This window comes from Metopolophium dirhodum, chromosome 6 (assembly GCF_019925205.1).
Source record: "Metopolophium dirhodum isolate CAU chromosome 6, ASM1992520v1, whole genome shotgun sequence".
NCBI classification, from domain to species: Eukaryota; Metazoa; Arthropoda; class Insecta; order Hemiptera; family Aphididae; genus Metopolophium; species Metopolophium dirhodum.
The window spans coordinates 3,391,819-3,412,030 of NC_083565.1; the positions used below are offsets into that span (position 1 = coordinate 3,391,819).

General features: G+C 32.1%; 1 protein-coding gene across 3 annotated transcripts in view; it reads right to left on the reverse strand.

Annotated features, from left to right (window-relative positions):
- LOC132946355 (eye-specific diacylglycerol kinase-like) overlaps positions 1–20,212 on the reverse strand; it is a 181,112-nt gene that overhangs the window by 33,976 nt on the left and 126,924 nt on the right. For all 3 annotated transcript variants that reach the window (XM_061016327.1, XM_061016326.1, XM_061016328.1), the window contains exons 5-7: positions 15,474–15,671; positions 15,217–15,346; positions 7,049–7,170 (exon numbers count right to left, since the gene is read on the reverse strand). In XM_061016327.1, the coding sequence (XP_060872310.1) occupies positions 7,049–7,170; positions 15,217–15,346; positions 15,474–15,671 (450 nt within the window). The remainder of the gene's footprint in view (positions 1–7,048; positions 7,171–15,216; positions 15,347–15,473; positions 15,672–20,212) is intronic.

Sequence of the window (20,212 nt, forward strand, 5' to 3'; positions counted from 1 at the left end):
ACTCTTATAGAATAGTTCGCATGCTACAAGTCATTGTATGGCGTTCGAGGCGCAAACAAACAAATAAATAAATCAAAACAACGCGCCATAACATTTTTTACTAAACAAACGTTTTTATCGTTTTTATTACTTTTTTAGTTTAAAACGAACAAAGAGGAATAAAGTTTACGAACAACAAGTAGGTAGTGAAAAATATTTCACTTTTGAAAATACGATGCAGGTATACAGTGTGAATTAATCGTCGTGTTATTTATTGTCTTGCCATGCCGTAAAACCTACCTACAACTATAAATACGTGTACCTATACAAAATTTGAACGATTTGATAAGATAATAATAAATATCCTCAGGTCAGTGGTAATGAAAAATATCTGTTTAAAAATAAATGTTTGAATTATTGCTATAATAGAGTCGCGTAAGTCGCATGTGATTTAAATTTTAAATTCGATTCATAAAAAATGAAACATAAAAATCACGCTAATATAATATACGAAGCGTGTACAATGTTTACACGTTTTCCTTGCATAATGTTGTTTGCGAACAGTGTAAATATTTTAGTTTGAATTATTAATTTGTGTTTATGAAAATTGAAACGAAATATTTTGTGCGATGCGGATATTTTAAAATGGATTTTTGCTCAACTCGATTAAAAGTATTTACAATATAATTATAATGTGATTTTATTTTCAAATTATAAATTAAACCTGTGGTAGGTACCTAGTGCATCTATGTATTAAGTAAGCTAATCTCTTTAAGTATTTCGTTATGAAACTGAAAATACATGTTTGATGGAATATCGCTTTTAATATTATTAACACAAGTAAAAACGTTTATTATTTCAGCTCAACAACAGGCAAATAATTTATTGTTCTTATGTGCTTACTGTGGGACACTTAACACAGAGATGAATTCGTCGTTTTTATCTTATATGTACACTATAAATAGTGATCTGATAAAATATAAAGTATCTCACTGTTAAAATCGCTCGACACGTTTAGTTTGTAATACGAAAAATATATGTAGTATAATATTATAATATACAATTTTAATCGCATGATATATAATATATATATTTTTTTAGGATATTTTTAAATATTATTAGAGGCATATTGTGTAAAACGTGTGAAAATAATATGGAGGCATTCCAAATATTATAATAATGTAGAAAATGGTAAAAAAAACCGATCGTTTAATGGTACGTTTATTCTTACAACGAAGCATTAAACACAAATCACTCGAAGTCACTTGAATATTATTATGGACGAATGTTAGCACGATGCTCTTATGTATTATACAGAGTGTGAATCAAGCATGATCACTGCCATTTTTTTTTATATCAGTTAAGGATTGTCCTGTGGTGATCCAAACATGTTTTTAAAAAAAAACCTAAAATCGACCTTTTGGCTGTTAATATTGTTAATATTGTTAAGCAGATAAACCTGTTTAAAAAATGTTGATGTATTTTAATCGATGTTCGAATCAGCAGTTTCATAGTTAGTAAAATTAATATTATGTACTAAGGATAATAATCCTTATAATAACTTACTGTTTTTACAAAATTTTATATAGTATTGAATAATATTAATTATAAAAGTAAAGTAGGAACTCGATTATTTTTTACAAATTATAAAATATCGATGGATTAATATCAATAAATAAAATGTTCAAATCGTCAAAACCCACAAATCTTCCAAACCATTATCATGGACCTATTATCATTAGTATACAAATAGTTAAATATCTCAAAAACTACTCTGAAATAAATTCATTACTTTAGGAAAAATTGGCAGTAAACATACTTGGTGAATCACTCTGTATATTATTATTATAATGTATAAGTTCAGTCGTTCGATAATGTCACGTGCAATAACATGTCACGCGACACCATACTTGCAATTACTTTGCAATATGCTATTATTTAATTGGCATTATAAACTTTAAATCTCAAGTTAATGCATTTTGTCAATGTATTTGTTGGCACTAATGTATTATTTCGTTTTAACGATTTTGTAATTATTATGATTCACTACGCAAGATCCACGAACAATTCATATCTCATTAAATTAACAAAAAAATTCTCGTTTTCTTATCGCGATTCAAAGCATTTAAAAATAATTATCACATCGAATTTTCTGAAAGCTATTAAAGTAAAGCTATATTATATGATCAACGCTATGCTATAATTCTATAAAATACGTACTTTATAGATAATAATATACATTATGCAATAGATGATAAAGCTTGGTTTTGTATGTCATGTATATTATTATGACCTATAACAATAGCCCGATAGCCAAGTTTTTTTTTTTACCAATATCTAGCACAAACCAAAAATGACTTTTTTTCAAAAATATCAGAAACTCATCGAAATTAATTTAAAAAAATTCACTTTATTTGATTACCTGTATCGACTTCTAAATACTACAACATAATATTTCATCAAATTTTAATTGAAATCGGTTTCCAAGTTGGAACATAATATTATTATGTTTAAATTTATTTGTTTAATATTATTATGATACCGTCCGAAAAGTTTTTTTTTCTTGAAATGAGAACATCATATTTTCATTTGTTTTATCTGGTAAAACCAATTATAATGGTTGCTTCTTTTTCGTCAGAGTTTATAAATGTTTTAAAAGTAGACGTTTTTAATAATTGAATTACACAAATTGACTAGACGGGTTACTGTCATTAAATTTTACGTTAATAGTTTCGTACCTAATGGCTGTTTTAGACGGTTTAGAAGTTTAGGGCAGAACATTATGTTAAAACAATTAGAATAAGCCACGGCAATAAGAAAGTTTACAATGAATTTCTAGAATAGGTTGGTTGGGTGGAAACTTTGTGTGGTACAATTATTGGTTTTTCTTTGGTTCATTAAGGTTCGTGTTATAACTTTGAAGCCAAATAGAAGTACATTTAGTGGGATTAATAAACACAAATGTTTTACATAAAATTTTACTAGGAATTTAAGCGTTCTAATACAATTACTGGTGTTAATACCAAGTAGAAAGGAAGCATAGGAAACAAAAAAATCACTGTTATTTAATTTACCACTTTATTTAAGTTGAAACGCAATTAACTGCAGATCATTAATATTCATGCAATTTAAATAATGTAAATATATAAAATATTTTGTTGTTTTATCATTATCACAAGAAACCCGAATATTATACAAACACAAATGGGAAATAATATAAAGTCGAGGAGCGTTTCAAGGTTGAACCTAAATAATTACTACCTACCTCTAACAAATGTTCAGGTCCTTTATTTTGTTTTATAGTTGAAAAAAAAAGTTGATTAAAATTAACTAGTAAATATTACATTTCTGGTTGAAAATCGATAAATTTCGGTAAATAAATAATCTTTAAATATTTTGTCAATACTGCCTACACTACCTACTAAAGGATTAATATGATGTATAAATTATGATAAAATTTAAAAAAAATTGATTATGAAATAAACCTTTTAGAAAAACTAATTATATTTTACGATTAAAAATTCAATTATCGTACCTTGCTTAATTTTATTCGGCTTTATTTTTATTAAATCTAAAAATATAGCTGCAAGCGAAGAAAAATAAGAATAAGAATTCTAAATTATTTTTTCAATTATTATATTTAGCCATATATATCTACCTATAGGTATCGACGAATTCAATGGAGACGTATTTTTATTAAAATTCATGAACTTTATGTTATACTTATTATACAATGACCTTGATCAATTTTATTCACCGCATATAGTGGCTTTTCCCAACACCAATAAACAAAATTCAGGGGCGACGTAATGAATGTATAGGAACAATATTTACAGCATTCATACTCAGGGGCCGTCATGTACGGAAAATACTTGGACGGCGCGCGGGTAAAAGGGAATAAGTCAATTTTTATAAATAAAAATATATTTTTTTGTTTTGTAGGTAATTTCACGCTGGTTCGACTGGTGACACTGCAATTTGGCTATCTTTCTTTATAATGTTGTTAAGAATGAGATATCCAAATTTCAGTGTCACCAGTCGACTCAGCGTAAAATTACCTACAAAACAAAACAAAATATTTTTATTTATAAAAATTGACTAATTCCCTTTTACCCGCGCACCTTCCAGTCTCGATTTCATGTCGTCAGACAGGTTTGGTATATCCAGTGTAGTCGGTTTCATTTATATATTAAACTATAGTCCGCGACACGAAAAGTGGCCGATTTGTACCGCGACCCGTTGCGGCTTCCCTACCTGTTAGCCATTGGTTCTCAACCTATACCACCTCCTGCCCGGCGCACGGCGGTCGCAGTGCCATGCATCTGCGCGCAATGTGTATTCCATACATTATAGTAGACTGGTTTTTTTTGTGCACCCTTAGCTGATCTTCTGGAATGCCTGGAGGGCAGCTGCAGAATGTGCTGTGGTAGGGGATACAGTAATGCACATAATACAAACACGTTTTATGGCACTCGTGTTTTATCTTTTTGTATGTTGTGTACTGTGCGCTCGTAAACAACTATTTTTTTACACTGTTTTTTCTCCTGCGTTACCGTGTTAATCCATTTAAAAATGTCGTTTTCCGATTCAGATACTCACAGTCAGAGTAAAAAAATTATTCATAGTGTGTATTTATTTTTAAAACAATTATCAAAGAAGTCAGATTTAACTGCTGATTTTTTTAAAAATGCGCAAGTTGTTACTGCCGAAGCTTGTGGTGTGGGTTATCGTACTGTAAGACGGATTTGTGCTGAAGGAAAAAATAATATTAATCCAGAAACACCAGGTGCGGAACCTACATTTGTTTCTCCACGTAAAGGGTATAAACGAGCAAAAACTGTTTCGGAGCTGGATGATTTCGATTCCGATGTTGTGAGGAGAACTGTCCACGAGTTTTACGACCGGGGTGAGTACCCAACGGCTCAATTAATATTAAATGTCGTAAAAAAAAAAACAAATTACAATGGGTGCGTTCGATCAATGCAAAGGCTCCTAAAAAATTTAAAATTTACTTACAAAAGATGTAACGATGGTCGTATGTTTTTAATGGAGAGGAATGATATCGTCGCACTTCGGTGTAAATTTTTACGACAAATGTGTACGCTGCGAAAAAATAAAGACGATCGTCCAGTGGTTTATCTCGATGAAACGTGGGTAAACCAAAACCATTCACGCACCCTTATTTGGCAAAATGAAAATAATTCTGGTGGTCTGAAGGTGCCGACGGGTAAAGGAGGCCGACTTATTGTATGCCATGCAGGATGTAGTCGCTACGGGTTTATAGAAGGGTCAAAATTGGTATTTCGAAGCAATACCGGAAATACCACGGATTATCATAATCAGATGAATGGTGAAGTATTCAAAGAGTGGTTTATTCAACTGCTTAAAAATCTAGAAGAGCCATCAGTTATAGTCATGGACAATGCGCCTTACCATTCAATCCTCAGAGACAAATATCCGAAAAGTAATTGGAGAAAAACCGAAGTACAACAATGGTTAAATGAAAAAAATATTGAGTTCCATCCATTGGAAACATTACCTGAACTTCGGCAAAAAGTTAAAAACCTATTGCCACGTGAAAAAAAATATGAGCTGGATGACATTGCAATTGAAATGGGTCATGAGGTAATCCGTCTTCCACCATACCACTGTAAGTATAACCCAATTGAGTTAATTTGGGCTCAAGTTAAGGGCCAAGTAGCGAAATTTAACAATACTTTTAAAATGGTTGATATTGAGCGGTTAACACACGAGGCATTAGATGCAGTAACAATAGACGACTGGACGAAATGCGTTCGTCATGCAGAAGAAATTCAGGACGAGGACAACAAAAATGAAATAATGAGGGACACCATGATAGAACCAATAATTATGACAATATTACCAGATGACAGTGACTGGAGTGATGATGAAGAAGATATTGACGAAGAAAACCACGGATAACATATGTCTTAAATAATATTAAATTAAAAATTTTTTGTATTTGTATTTTTTTTTAAATTTTTTTTGTTGTTTGGTTTGAATAAAAAAATTAATTATAGTAATTTTAGTAAATTATGTTTAACTCTTTCGGTCCTGATTTCTATCTAAAAATTCATAATGGTGTAAAAAAAGTAATTATAAATAGATAATATAATGATAAAATAATAATAAATAATGGTTATGGTGTATAACGTCTTTGTTAACACTATTAAAATTGAAATATAAAATCATTTGTATAGGAGTTTTGGAGTTTAGGAGTTACCGTGTTGATTACGCGTTGAAATGGTTAATTTAAAAAAACGCGGCAATTTATTTAATTAGATTATGAACCACTTAGGCGAAACGGCCGCTAGGTTCGCGACGGTCATCGGCCACATTTCATGTCGCGGACTATACTTCCGACAGTAATGATAATAATAATATTATAATAGCAAGTGCATAAGCGAATAATGTAAGTAATAGAACAACGGTAATAATAATATTATTTACTTCCGACATCCGGTGTACCTAGTTGTGGCATCGTGCGATTATTATAGCCGCATGTTTTCTGTCGGAATAGAAGTTTTGAATTTTTAAGACCCGTGTCCGGTATCTCTGCGCTGGTAATAGATGTACCACTGTACCACCAGCGGTATATGACGTGTGTACCACACTTCCTCCATGTACGAACAACGCGAGCGATGAATTTTTCAACAACGGAAAACGCGCATTGTTATTATATCATACCGTTTGCCCATAAAAAATGTAAGTACAGTTTTAATTAACTATTATAAGGTGCACAACACGTCCGTTTCCCGATGCGTATGAAAATAAAACAATGGTAAACGCGATCCTCGAGAACAATATACGTTCATTTATAAAAGTCCGTAACGTTTTGTTTCGACCCAACAACAAACGGAGCCTACCGACGAGCAGATAAGGTGTAAATAATAATTTACAAGCGATACGGGTAAATGCACGCAGCTTCGCGGGTCGGGCACGCGTGGTTTAACCATGGTTACCCCTTTACCTATACCACGTTAACGGTTTAGCATGGTATAATGGACCTACATGATAATACTGCAGTACATAATACACGCGTACGCACCTTGTCTTTTGTTTTCTTCTTGGACGATCGTTTTTTCGGCGATCTAATGCTGGACTTGAAGTTCCCCTTTCGCGGCAACTTGACGATCCACGACGGTGGCACAATTATATTACTATGTTTACCTGAAACAAATACATACACACACAAAGTGGTTAACAAAAAGGTAGGTAGGTATACAATAAATATAATATTATGTTTCCTGGAAAATCTCCAAAGGTCGGCCATTTCCACAGTTCGTTTTACAACCATCGACATAACAATAAAATATAATATACAAACAATATCGTTTTTCCCTGTGTACATTTCGTGTTTTGTATTTCTCGACGTCCGCGGCTTAACGGTGTGGGCAGGGGGAGGGTTCCATTACTTGGAAAGTAATGATTACTAAACAGGGATCCGATTTTGTACACTAACAAGTGACGGAGCCTTGGTTAACACGGGCAAAAGGTCACATGGGCGATATTATAATAATGACCTAAAAATCTCAAAAAATTTTATACACTAAAATATATTTTTAAAAAAATGTATTTAAATTTCTTTTAATTATATTAATAATTCATAAATTTACAACTAAACGTCAAAACTGAAATTAATCCATACAACTTTTGTTCTACTAATTTCATTGAAATATTACAAGGTTTATGAAAAAAATACAAATAAAATAAGTTTGATTAACCGCTAGTTTGTCAACAAAAATAGCACTAAGACCCGGAGAATTATACTAAAAATCTAAAAGCTTATAATATGCAAACATATGTAGCGTAAAATTTTATATTTAATATCCTTGACGCACAATAATACAAATGCATAGTTTCCTCTGCCATTTTTATCTGTATTCTAAAGTAATAAATTTGAAAAGGCTATTGAATTCGATTCATGGTTCGAACCGCTGTTAATATGATATTGTTTTCAATCAAATCGTGCGATTCCGAGTAAACTATTTCAATCGGAGGTTACGAACGGACGTCACATCTTGTGTTTGGAAACAATTAAGTGGTGTTTAAAAGAGCCGTTAAGTTTACTTATCTGTCTTTGCCAAGTTTTAGAGTGCTCTTTTCGTTTTATCCTTATTTATTTCTGACCTAATTCAGAAACACGTTAAAACCTTAAACCACTATATTTGTATATACCTCAGTACTATTATTTTACAGTTTAATCTCTTACGTTTTTTGAGGGTTTATCCGGTTTGTATACACCATATAATATTATAGTTTCATTTGTCTAGAGATATTTTCGCTATAATTGGCTACAGGAAGAAGTTTTGGCGAATGTGTTAAAATAGCGTCATGCAGCTGGTTCGGTGGACCAATTATCAAAACAAACAAACTCGTTTTCCCCTGTCCCACCCCATTTTCGAATTTACGAACCAAAGTCCGACGATCACAGTGTCATTAGTCTGAATCTATATAGAGCGTTCACGTTTTAAGCGTTGTATTTTTAGACTTATCATAGTTTCACCCTGACACATAAATGATTTGCAATTATTTCACAAACCAATCGGTGTATGGCATTATGATTTATAATAACCATCATTGTATACTCCTCATTGGATGTCCCCGAGTCACGAGTTTTTATTCCAACTATGAACGAATATAATAATATATAACTATAATGATGATGGTCGATCTAATTTTTTAAACAATTCAATCTGTAACATATAAATGTTTTTTTTTTTAAATTATATTATCATGTGTTTGAATATCACTATGTTATTCACTCCATACTCGATTTGCATGATATAGGTGCTTGGTTTTTTGATACAAGTTAGTTGTGCTAAGTTCACAACAACTACCGAACTATATCCTGAGTATCGCACACCAAAATGTAAATAATGTAAACATGTCGGCTCTTGATTTAATAACGATGAGGTGTTATTATCAGTGAGCAATAGCTGCTATCTTCGTCATGTCATTCATGCTATGTGTTAACCCTAATTTGAGTTATATAATTTACTTTATATTATTTTGTCATGTGTAGATTGTAAATTGCCTTTGTTTTTATTTTTTTTTAAAAAAGGTAGCCGTGTGTAAGAAATACGTGTGTCTTATTCGTAAGAGGTGTTTGATAGTTTCATCTTTCCTTTTTAGGCACGAGTCGTATAATGGTTATATGTATCGTATTTTTTTTATAGTATTAGATTCTGGTTAGTGTTTTTGGTTTTTCGGTTTTTTGCCATTTGAAGTTGAGGATATAAATTGTAAATATTATTTTTTTTTGTCTGCGTACGTGTTTTGTGTTTATATGTTTAACATTGGAGTATTCGTAGAGATGACGACATTAGACGGTTTTTCTTTCCTCTTTATACGCCACTGTGGCACAGATACTCATGCAGGTTTTATATTTTAAAACAAAACGTCTATATATTCCTTTGTCACAACGTTTGTATGTTTTTTATTTAATGATTTTTAATATTTTGTTGGAAAGGGTTTTGTTGTGTTTTAGATGCTTTCAATATAAAATGTGTATTCACTATCATGCTTCAAAAAATTTTCAACGTACGACGTGGATCCAAATAATACGACAGGTATGAAAAGTGTTATTAAACTATTTTACGTTATTAAATCCATTGATTATAAATCGACATTGAAAACAATAATATATTTTTTTGGTTTTCCCGATTATTTTGAAAAGTACTGGAAAGGTTTTCACCGTTGATCCAATTTTCTACCGTAAACCATACTCAATAATGAAATAAAACTGTAGCATTTTTTCTTGATTTTTACATTTGATACAAAAAATAAATAAATAAATAAATTAATAAATACTATTCACTCAGAATCTACTCAGAATAATTAAAAAATAAATTTTTCTCCCTCGATGTTCTGTAGACGGGGGACACGAAAATCGAGCGGTGACCGACGACGCGTAACATGACCTTGAATCGTCTGTTGCCACGCACAATTATATTGAACAGTAACTAATGAATATTATAGTATATAAAATACAAAATTATCATCGAAAAATCAAATTAATTATTTTATATATTACTTGGCAAATGTTTACCATTTAAAATGTGCGTGTATGGATGTACACAAAATAAGGAAAAATTATTAGAGGCATGGTAAATTGAACGAGGTGGATTGGTCATTTAAGTTATTTGAACTGCCAATTTCCATATTCCATTTTGTTTGGCGATATCGAGCATATACATATATATAATATTATAGTCTCGCGAGTTTCAAATTGACCGAGTGGTTGAAATTAAATTATGACGGGATAACTTTGATAAAGTGTATCGCTCAACCATAGCGTTATAGTTCCGTATCGTGATACAATTAAAATTACGATTTTTTTTCCTGTTGCCGAGCCCCTTTCAAATAAATGTGTTTCTGTTGATGTGCAGATTCTGATCGAAATTACTGGTCCAAACAATAGCAATAATAGCTCAATATAATAACAAAATGTTGGTCGACTTCATTCGTTACAGTAAAAAAGTGGTAAAAAGACTACTTACACGGGGTTGAATAATACTTCATATGTTGAAATTAGGAACATTTCTATAGAGACATAATTATATTTGTATTGATCAATTACAATATTGTTAGCAAGATAATAACGAACGCGGATAAGCAGGTCATAAGCAATAAAATGTATTGGCGTTATTTTTTAGTTTGAAGATCACTGTTGTGTGAATGGTTTTTCACAGTACAATAATCGTCTTGAAATAAATTTCGACAGGTTCTCCGATGTGCCCTTTATATAATATACCAATATGCACGTATATTTTTATTTTTTTTTCTTTATTATTTTTCCATGCACCGGAAATTGCTCAAAAGTTATTTATATCTCATAATATCGATCCCTCGTTGGTGTTTCGACCACTATCGGTTTTTTTTTTGTTCACTAAAACCCAGTAATGGACTATTCAAAAAAAATTACATACTTCCGCTCTGATTATTTTTTAATATAATTTTAAAGTCCACAGAGCAGAGGAAAAATGTATTTAACGTGCATATATTTTCCACTCGACTCAAACTAGTATAAAATTTAAACACGTTATTATATTTACTTAATATGAAAAACGACCGATACATGACTAACTTTATGGTACTTAATTCTTATGTTCAAAACCAATTAATCCTTTGGCTATGAAAAAGATGCTGAGTCGCGAACCAATTTAATTTAAAATTCTTCAGACGGTATTTATTAATCAGTTTATACATTTTCAACGTTTGAACTTTTTATTTAATTTACGAATTTGAATCAATTATGGCATTTTATTTATATCCCACGTTCTATTTTAAATCTGAAATGTGATATTATAGTTGGTAGGTACATTAAATTATGATTTTATAGTCATAACGAAATGTGTTCATTAAAATGTCTCATTCAAAATATAGAAATATCACTTTAAAAAAAATATAGTATATCACCTCGTATGATTGATGCCACGCTGGTATTATTGTTGTGAATATATTTATATTTGCGTAATCGGGGCCACTCAGAGAGTGTATTACTTCTGATAAAAAATGGCTTCATCGGTATTGAAAAATAATTCGCGTCCGACCGAATTAGCGCTGGGTAAATTAATGATATTATAATATTTATAACACGGATTTAATATAATAGTAATAATTTATTATTAATGATGACGGCGCATCATGTAGGCAATTTAGCACCATCAGAGCCCACGGCTGTCATGCAAGTAGAAAACCCTGATGGATCATTATTACATTTTATACTAGGATTTGCGACTATATTTTTTTTGAGAATTTCAATGTATCTAAATCAAAATTTGAACCGAGTAGTATCGCCGTTTCATAATTATTGAATATTATGTATTAAGTATTAACACGTTGGCTACCAGACCAGTTATTTTCAAAAAACTAATCTTGTGTACCATGAGAGTCACTGGTGCCGCTCATAATATGGATTTTCTTAGTGTACCAAGTCAATATCAGCTTTGAAACTAAACATCTTACAAAAAAATGTTCGATATAAATTATTTTTTTAATAATATTTAAATCACGATTATATATTATTTTGTTCAACCGGTGGTACTCTTGGTAGTATGGTACCTATTAATATCAAAGTTGTAAACATGATTTCTGAAAGGGGCGGGGGGAGGGTAAAAAAACAACATAGCTAAATGGGACGGAAATCCCCACCTCTCAAAACTTTTTACTTAGGTAGTAAAATATTTAACAATAAGGAACAATGAGTATAATTTGGATTGATTTAAAATTCACATCAAACACAATATGGAGGATTATCCACTCTAAAGCCAATGGGAAGGGATCTGACGCCCCCCTTGTATACGCTTCTGGTTAATAATGGTATGTGTATTGTACGTTGAGTATCACGGTGACCTTCAACTTTTATTTTTTATTAGCGATATGCTGATATCAAGTCAAAAGTAATTAAGTTTTATAAACAATTCATTGATCATAAATATTACATTATATATCGTATTTTTAATGATATCAGGCGATGATTGAATGATAATGATAATATATTTTAATATAATGTTTGTTCTGGTGTGTGAGAGTTACAGGTGATACATAGTGATACTCAATGTGGATCATATAATGATAACACAATCATAGACATATTATGGAAGTTAATTTAATATAGGAGTTGTGTAACAATTTACAATCATTGAGTGCAAGAATTATTTAGAAAAGCTGTTTGGTTTTTATCAGCGTGACCACGTAAAAAGGAAAATATCTGAGAGTCACCAGCTACTTACAAGGCATAGATATAATGACGATTTGTGAGTCACAAGTGACTCTCGGTATTTAATCAGAGTTCGTCAAAATTATGTCTGGTACATAATGGCATGGAGGGTGTGAAGCACCCGTGATACTTAGTAACTACTAGCTTGAACTTTGAATTAGATACATCAACATTCAACATTTTCAAAAAAATACATACTGCGTATAATTTTAAGTAAAAAAAAAGAATGTTGATTTGAAAAATATAAGCTTGTTTCACTACAGGACACTCTCTAAGTGGTATGAAAAATCACAAATATTCGAAAACAGTATTTTATTACTTTATTTCAAATACATAATTAACACTGAATTATCTATGCTGCAATTTCACGTTGAAAAATAATCCGAAAAAAAACTACCAATAGATATAAAGCAATTTTTTTAGACTCATAAACAATAGTGATCGAGAGAAAGTGTATGGTATTTTGTAATTTATTTCGCTTCCAAAAAGCGCATGTATTTTATGCATACGAATTCATGTGGTAAAAATGTGAATTTAAATTTAAAAAAATCCAATATTGATATTTACGAGTACGTTTGCAGTGAATAAAAAACACATAAGGTAAAAATAAAATATCCGATTAAACACAATGCATAACTATATTCTGAACATCATAACTGACATACTAATAATAATATACAATATCTAATTGATATAAATATAAAAATAAAAACCAGTTCGCATAAAACCGAGTCAATAATTTTGTATTTATAGTAATATTTGACCTAATACTGTTGTATGTCACAATACAATACGAAGACGCGTCGAAGAGTAAACACAACATTACCGAATGTTTGTATATAAAATAAATCATAATAAACGAAGAGTTTTCCACGCGAGTGTAAAATTATAAGTCTAAAGGTGTTGGTATAAAATATAATTTTTGTTTTATCCATCAAAAAATCGTCCGGTGTCCGTTTCCACGCTATTCGTATTTCGACTGGTCTTCATCGAACGCTCGACTTTTATCGTTCTATAATAATCAATAATTTATTTTACTCATAATATTTCGATTCGTCCAATTAGTATTAGTAATGGTTAAAGGTGCCTACCTAGGCACTCGGATAAACGTCGATAAGTACGCTTTTTTTTACAAACTGTACGGTCACGAAAGTTGAATTTCTATCACCCACTTCGCGTACATCACGTTTCTAGTAGAAGGTCGTGAAAATAATGAACATTATTAGGTTTCGAGAAAGACGTCCGTTATTGTTTTCAAGAGCGTCCAATTATCCATACCTAGGCCGTTGTGTAAAGCGCGCGAGCGTGTTTAACTTCCATTAACTCGAAAGTCGTATACCTTCCGTCCTTATAATATAATATTATATTCTTATATTGCTATATATTGTGTTTTTGCGCTTGCGTTTCATTTTTCTAAATACGTTTGTTTGTTTTAATAATATCACATCCGTACAGCGTTTCTAATAATTTTTCCGCTACCATATATAACCATTATCTGTGTGTGTTCCTATATAAGCTGCGACCTGGTTGGAAATTGCTTACCATCTGATTGGATGTGATTGGCTGTCCCCCTCGACGAGCGGTCGCTCGATTAGATGACAGCTAATTGTATAATATGTTTATCGTCCGTCTCGAGTGAAATCGTATTATTATATTTAGATAGACAGTATTATTAGGTCAATAATATTGATATTAAATCATCAACGTTCATATCATGTGAAAATATAATGTAGGTAACGGCAATGTAATATAAAAATAACTGTATTATTCCGAAGGTAAATAATAATATAATATAAATAATAATATATTAACGATTTAATTAAATAATATTATATCCGTTTTTAAATGCCAATATTTGAATAAATTGCATTAAAAAATAATGTACACAACTGTTCAGATTTATGACGGAAACATTATTTACAATATATAATGTTGATGAAATAATATGAACACACATTTTTGTAATCTAGTTGTTTATAGTGATTACACGACTGTGGCTAAAATAATATATTATCTTGAAAATTGGTCGTTTCCTCTAATACAGTTATTGATTAACAAATAATGTACCTATTTTTTCGATTTGAATTGATTGGAATAAAATTAGAAGAAAGTTAATATTATCAGGGATTATGCTAAATATTATAATAATATATTAGATTCTTCTTCTTGTATCTCGCATGGCCGCATAGCTCTGCAGAATAAATATTATAACGTCGGAAACTATATAGTGTAATATATATTGATCTGATACCCGGAAATCCCATTGGTAAATTCAACTCTTAAAATACCTATATAAATATACGGTTATCCGGAGATTAAGTTAATAAATCAACTTATAATAATTCATTTCACGTTTGGGTGCGGGTAAAAATAAAGGTACTGCGGAGTACCTAAAGCACGACTTGAGGTATTTCAGGGACGATGGTTTGAAAACGTCGTCGACAAACATGTACTATGGAAACTTCTTACATAATATTTTTTGTACTGCTCACCTAAAGAACAGGGTTCGTTCATTTTCGTGTCGTTGAAACACGCGGTCTTGTTGTGGACACTAAGCTTGCACCAGGAGCACGTGAGCGCTATGATCTCCTTGGAACTGAACGACAGCACCGACTGGAACGCCTAGACGAAAACCGGTGGATTATTTGACGTTCGAAAATCATCGTGACGACCGGTTTAAGGGACCAATAGGCAATAATGACCAACAGTGACAATATAACGTCACAACATTATACTATAATATACGCACCTTTCCGCATTGCGAGCACTTGTCCTTTTGCGTCCTCCTGTGCATCCAATGGTGTTTGACCGTTTTGTGTTCCCTGTACTGTCGCACGCCGTCGTCCTTGAAGCTCGACTTGCACTTGGCCGCTTCTGGCAGATTGCCCAGACATTCCGAGTGCACGATTATGCGGCAACCCGAACATTTCAGGCGGACTCCGTGTTTCTGTGGGAAAAGAAAAAACGAAAACCGTCACATTATTGACACGTTATAATAATAATAATAATAATAATAATATTGTTTTCCGGTCGTGATATGTTATAGTTATATTATTGTTGAGTGATATTATAATATTATAGGCATGATAATAATATTACATTGTTGGGATAATATCGCGGAAAAAAATTATCGCGCTATACAGATTGGCTGCTGAAATCGTCAGCGTTTAAAGGCGATTGAACTACGTGACTTTAAAAAGTGCATCTTTTAATGATAATCTTAGTCGATTTTTCTAGTTAATTTACGTTTTAAAAAAATGTTTTTCGGGACGATAATGATCGATTCTGTGTTTATATCCTACCCACTTTCTTATACCATATATACAACACACTATGAGAGGAGAGCCGCGACGTGTTCTATTCCAATATTAAAGACCTATATTATGAAACTGGATAGTCTACCTAATATAACATTGGATTTGAAATAGTTGGCTTGTGATCAGAGGTTAGACCGATCAATCAGTTGTTCTTGAATATAAATAATTATTACTATTCAACTGCAGGAATCGATTGTAAAACGAACATATTAAATAGTTTTTCAACGTTTGATTTCTGTGCCATTATAATAATGAACGTACAAAATTTGCTTTGATTGGCTTGTACAATAATATATCGACGTACTCACACCTCTTTTTTACGATAGTCAAAATTTAGATTCGCGTAGTGACAGCTTTTTAAGCTCTGTGTTTGATTACCGCATCAACTGCGCATCAAACGATCGAAACCAGGTTGATCAACGGTCAGAGTCGTCATCGGATATTACATAATATATTATACCTAGGTATTGAATAACTGTTTGGCCTGTTTGGGTGTTTTGTTTCTGGGTAAGTTTGTAGAAATTGCGTTTGAACAAACGATATTAAAAATATATTGATGTGTGCTCGAGCGACCTTTTTTAATACTATGCTGAGTATATATGGGCGTTTGGGCAATATTTTATCAATGGGGTTTTCCTCTCATTTTAACAGATTATCGGGATTGTCCGTAAATTATACGGCTATGATTAAAAATGCATCTGTTTTTTTTTTTACTTTTTTTTTATTAAATATCACAAATCGTTTTTAAAAATCGTATTATTTAAATTATTAATCCACATTGTTTTTCGGTACATCGAAAACGAAATTTCCGTTTTTAAATGGATAGCTCCATTAAAAACGTAATGTTCGATCAAAACTCATTGTGTATTCTGTGTTGTTATGTAAAAACTTTGTCAATTTTAAGAACCATATTTGGTAAATTACAATTTATTACTACAAATAAATTACTAATAACACTGATATAACGATTTCTCGTTTCCAATAGCCGTTTACAACTACTGATATTTGTTAGTTTACTATTAAATTGTATAACATTTAATAAATCTATGGATATTAGTCAATATTTCTGGTCACGAAATAAAACGTCCTCTCGGCCAAGGCCGGAATTTGACTTTTTGCGCGCCGGGGAAGGTGTCTACCGGCGTTTAATGTATTATAAATGGTAATTTATTTACGATAAACACCCATAATAATTATGTATAGGTACCTACTGTACAATTTTACGCACATTCCAACAACTTGCGCCCGGGGGTAGGTGTCTTCGCTACCACTCTCCGCTATGTGCAGCCTCGCTTTCACCAAACCCATCATAAGAATCTCTACCAAATTCATTCAAGCCATTCTCTGGATGAGTGATAATAAAAGGTAATAATTCACTAAAACGATGATTATTGTTAAGTTGTCGTCACGACGTACCAACTAGCTACTTATCCTAACCTTCGGGCCTACTACCGGACATGGCGCCATACAAAAAAATAAAAAATACGATCGAGCACGCGACGACGACGAGTCGCATTTTGCCGCAAGCAGGATCCGTGACAGGATGACGTCAGGGGACGACGAGGATCGACTCGCGTGGCGGCGTAGGATCTCTCGTGCGACAGAAACCCCCACGGAGGAGGGGGTGCAAGCACGCAGAGCCGTGTCGGCGCGCGGACGGAGTACGGAATTAATCAATATTGACGGCCGTTAAGTCGTACACCCCGCGCCGTCGGACCGCAGCGAGAAAATGCATTTACAGTCGTTGCATACCCAAACCCACACCTACACCCACACTTACACCCACACCCACACCCACACCCACACCCACACCCACACCCACACGTGACATTATAATACTATGTTATACGTATATACGACACGCTGCTGTATAGGTTATTTAATGAATTTAGCTCGTTACGCACATCAGACGGTGTTTAGGACAAGGCGCCGCGCGCCGCCCCGGCGATCGTTAAATTATGTCTACGCATGCTAATACGACGGCGGTACAATATCATAAAAAAAATGTTGTAGAAAGTATGTCGGCGGTGGTGATGGTAGTGGCAGCTATTTCCCCGGAGTTATGTGCGTCTTATCCCCGAACACGGGTATCACGCACCGCCAAGAAAATACCAACGCCGCGGTGGCGGCCGCAATAATTATAATATTGTTGCTGCGCGCCTCGAACACCCCCCCCCCCCTCATTCCTATGTGTTAAATAATATAATGTTTGTACGACGACGATGCGTAGGTTGTCAAAGGGCCTCTGCGGGGCTGTGTCCCCCCACAACACGACACTAGGATAATATCACGAATGCGGCGCTGCTATATTATGTTATTACTATCACTACCTTGAATAATATTATAATTGATAATAATTAATAAGTGGAAAGTTTATATTTTAGTAATATTTCAGTGAACGGCCAGTCGTCAACAATGACAATTAATAAAGTTAATGACAGTATTTCCTAGCCATTTAAAAATCCAACTGTTTCATAAAATTAAAAATATTCGTATTGATATATTATTACATAGTAATTTGAATGAATTTCTACGAATTTACATTATTACGTTTTATAAAATAATAATAATAATATTATTATTATAACAAAAAATTCAATATCAATACCATGGTGCAGCATGCTTGCAGTTTTCTAATTTCAAGAAAAATAATTATTTTTGTAATATATTTTGTAATATATTATCTATTAGGTAATAATAATATTATCGTTCACACGGGATCTAGGAATTGGTCCAAATCTTGTCTAAACCTTGTCGAAGGACAATTCATTAATGATAAAATATTTCATATTTTTACCTATCGGCTACTTAATTTTAAATAAGTTTTTTATTTATTGTACCAAAATTAAATTATATTAACTTAGTTCATCAATAAATAAACATTTGTATTAATAGAAAATGGTTTTTTTAAAATTATAGACGTCAATAATGCTCATGTAAAAGTATCCATTTTATCTGTGACCCTCCCAACAGAAAAAAAATTATTTATTTTAAGTGCGTGTAGTAATTTATTATTATAATTATTATTTGTTGGTAACATGGTAACACAAATACACAACAATATAACATCAAGGTATTGTTGTATAATTATAATTTTTTTATTTTATTTAAAATGAGTAAAATCATGATATTACACTACATATTCTATGTCAAAGAACGATAAAAACCCTATATTTTTGACTAACAGTTTTTTTTTAATTTCATGAATGTGTACCTATTACTTTATGATCAATATCATATGATACACATTATATTGCTTTACAACGATAAACCAATGACTATGAGCAAATTATATTACAAAAACTAAAACATAATTTAGCTTTTGAATAGTATTATAATGTTATGTTCACACTTTTAATAAACATAGATATTCAATATCAATATTCAACGTGTCGTTTGATCAGACGATGTTCTTAAATATTAACTAGAAAGTAGGTACCTATAATAACTTTTTATGAATATCTCGGTTAACAGTAACCGTAATATGTGAAAAAATAAAAAAAATTTTTACCTTGATCATTGATATATCTTTTGTCTATGTCATGATGATGTGAAAGCACTACGGATGGTACCTATAAGGAATCTTAGGTATATAATAGGACATCCATCGTAATGCGGTCGAATCCGAAATAATATGTTTATACCCATATGGTTGTGCAACCGCATACAGACAGATCTAAAATATCTAAATACATGTCTAACTCATTTCGGAGGGTATTCACCTCCTTTTAGAGGGATAAAAGTATTGAAGAATAAATTCAAGTAAAAAATTTATGAGTAAAATAAAATTTAAAAAAGGGTGGGGCGATCCATTCATTCTTCTCTCTCCCCTTAAATCCACCACTGATTTTGTCATTGGTACGTAATACTATAGCCAAAAAAGTTCTAAATATTTTATTATTCTGACGATGTTTGAACGTTTGCAAACATATTATTATGCTTGACGTATATTATTACGTGAGGGGGGGGGCGTCTCAGTCGTTACCCTTGACACCACAATGGGTGATGATAATATTTCCGTTCGTTTTCGTAAATCCAAAAAGTTTTGGTTCGTTTATCTCATACAAAATGCATTATCGTGAACCTGTAAGACAGACAGCCATTTGCATATCATATTAAGTTTCATTCCGTCTCAGTATACTGACGTTATACTATGACTGTGAACAATATT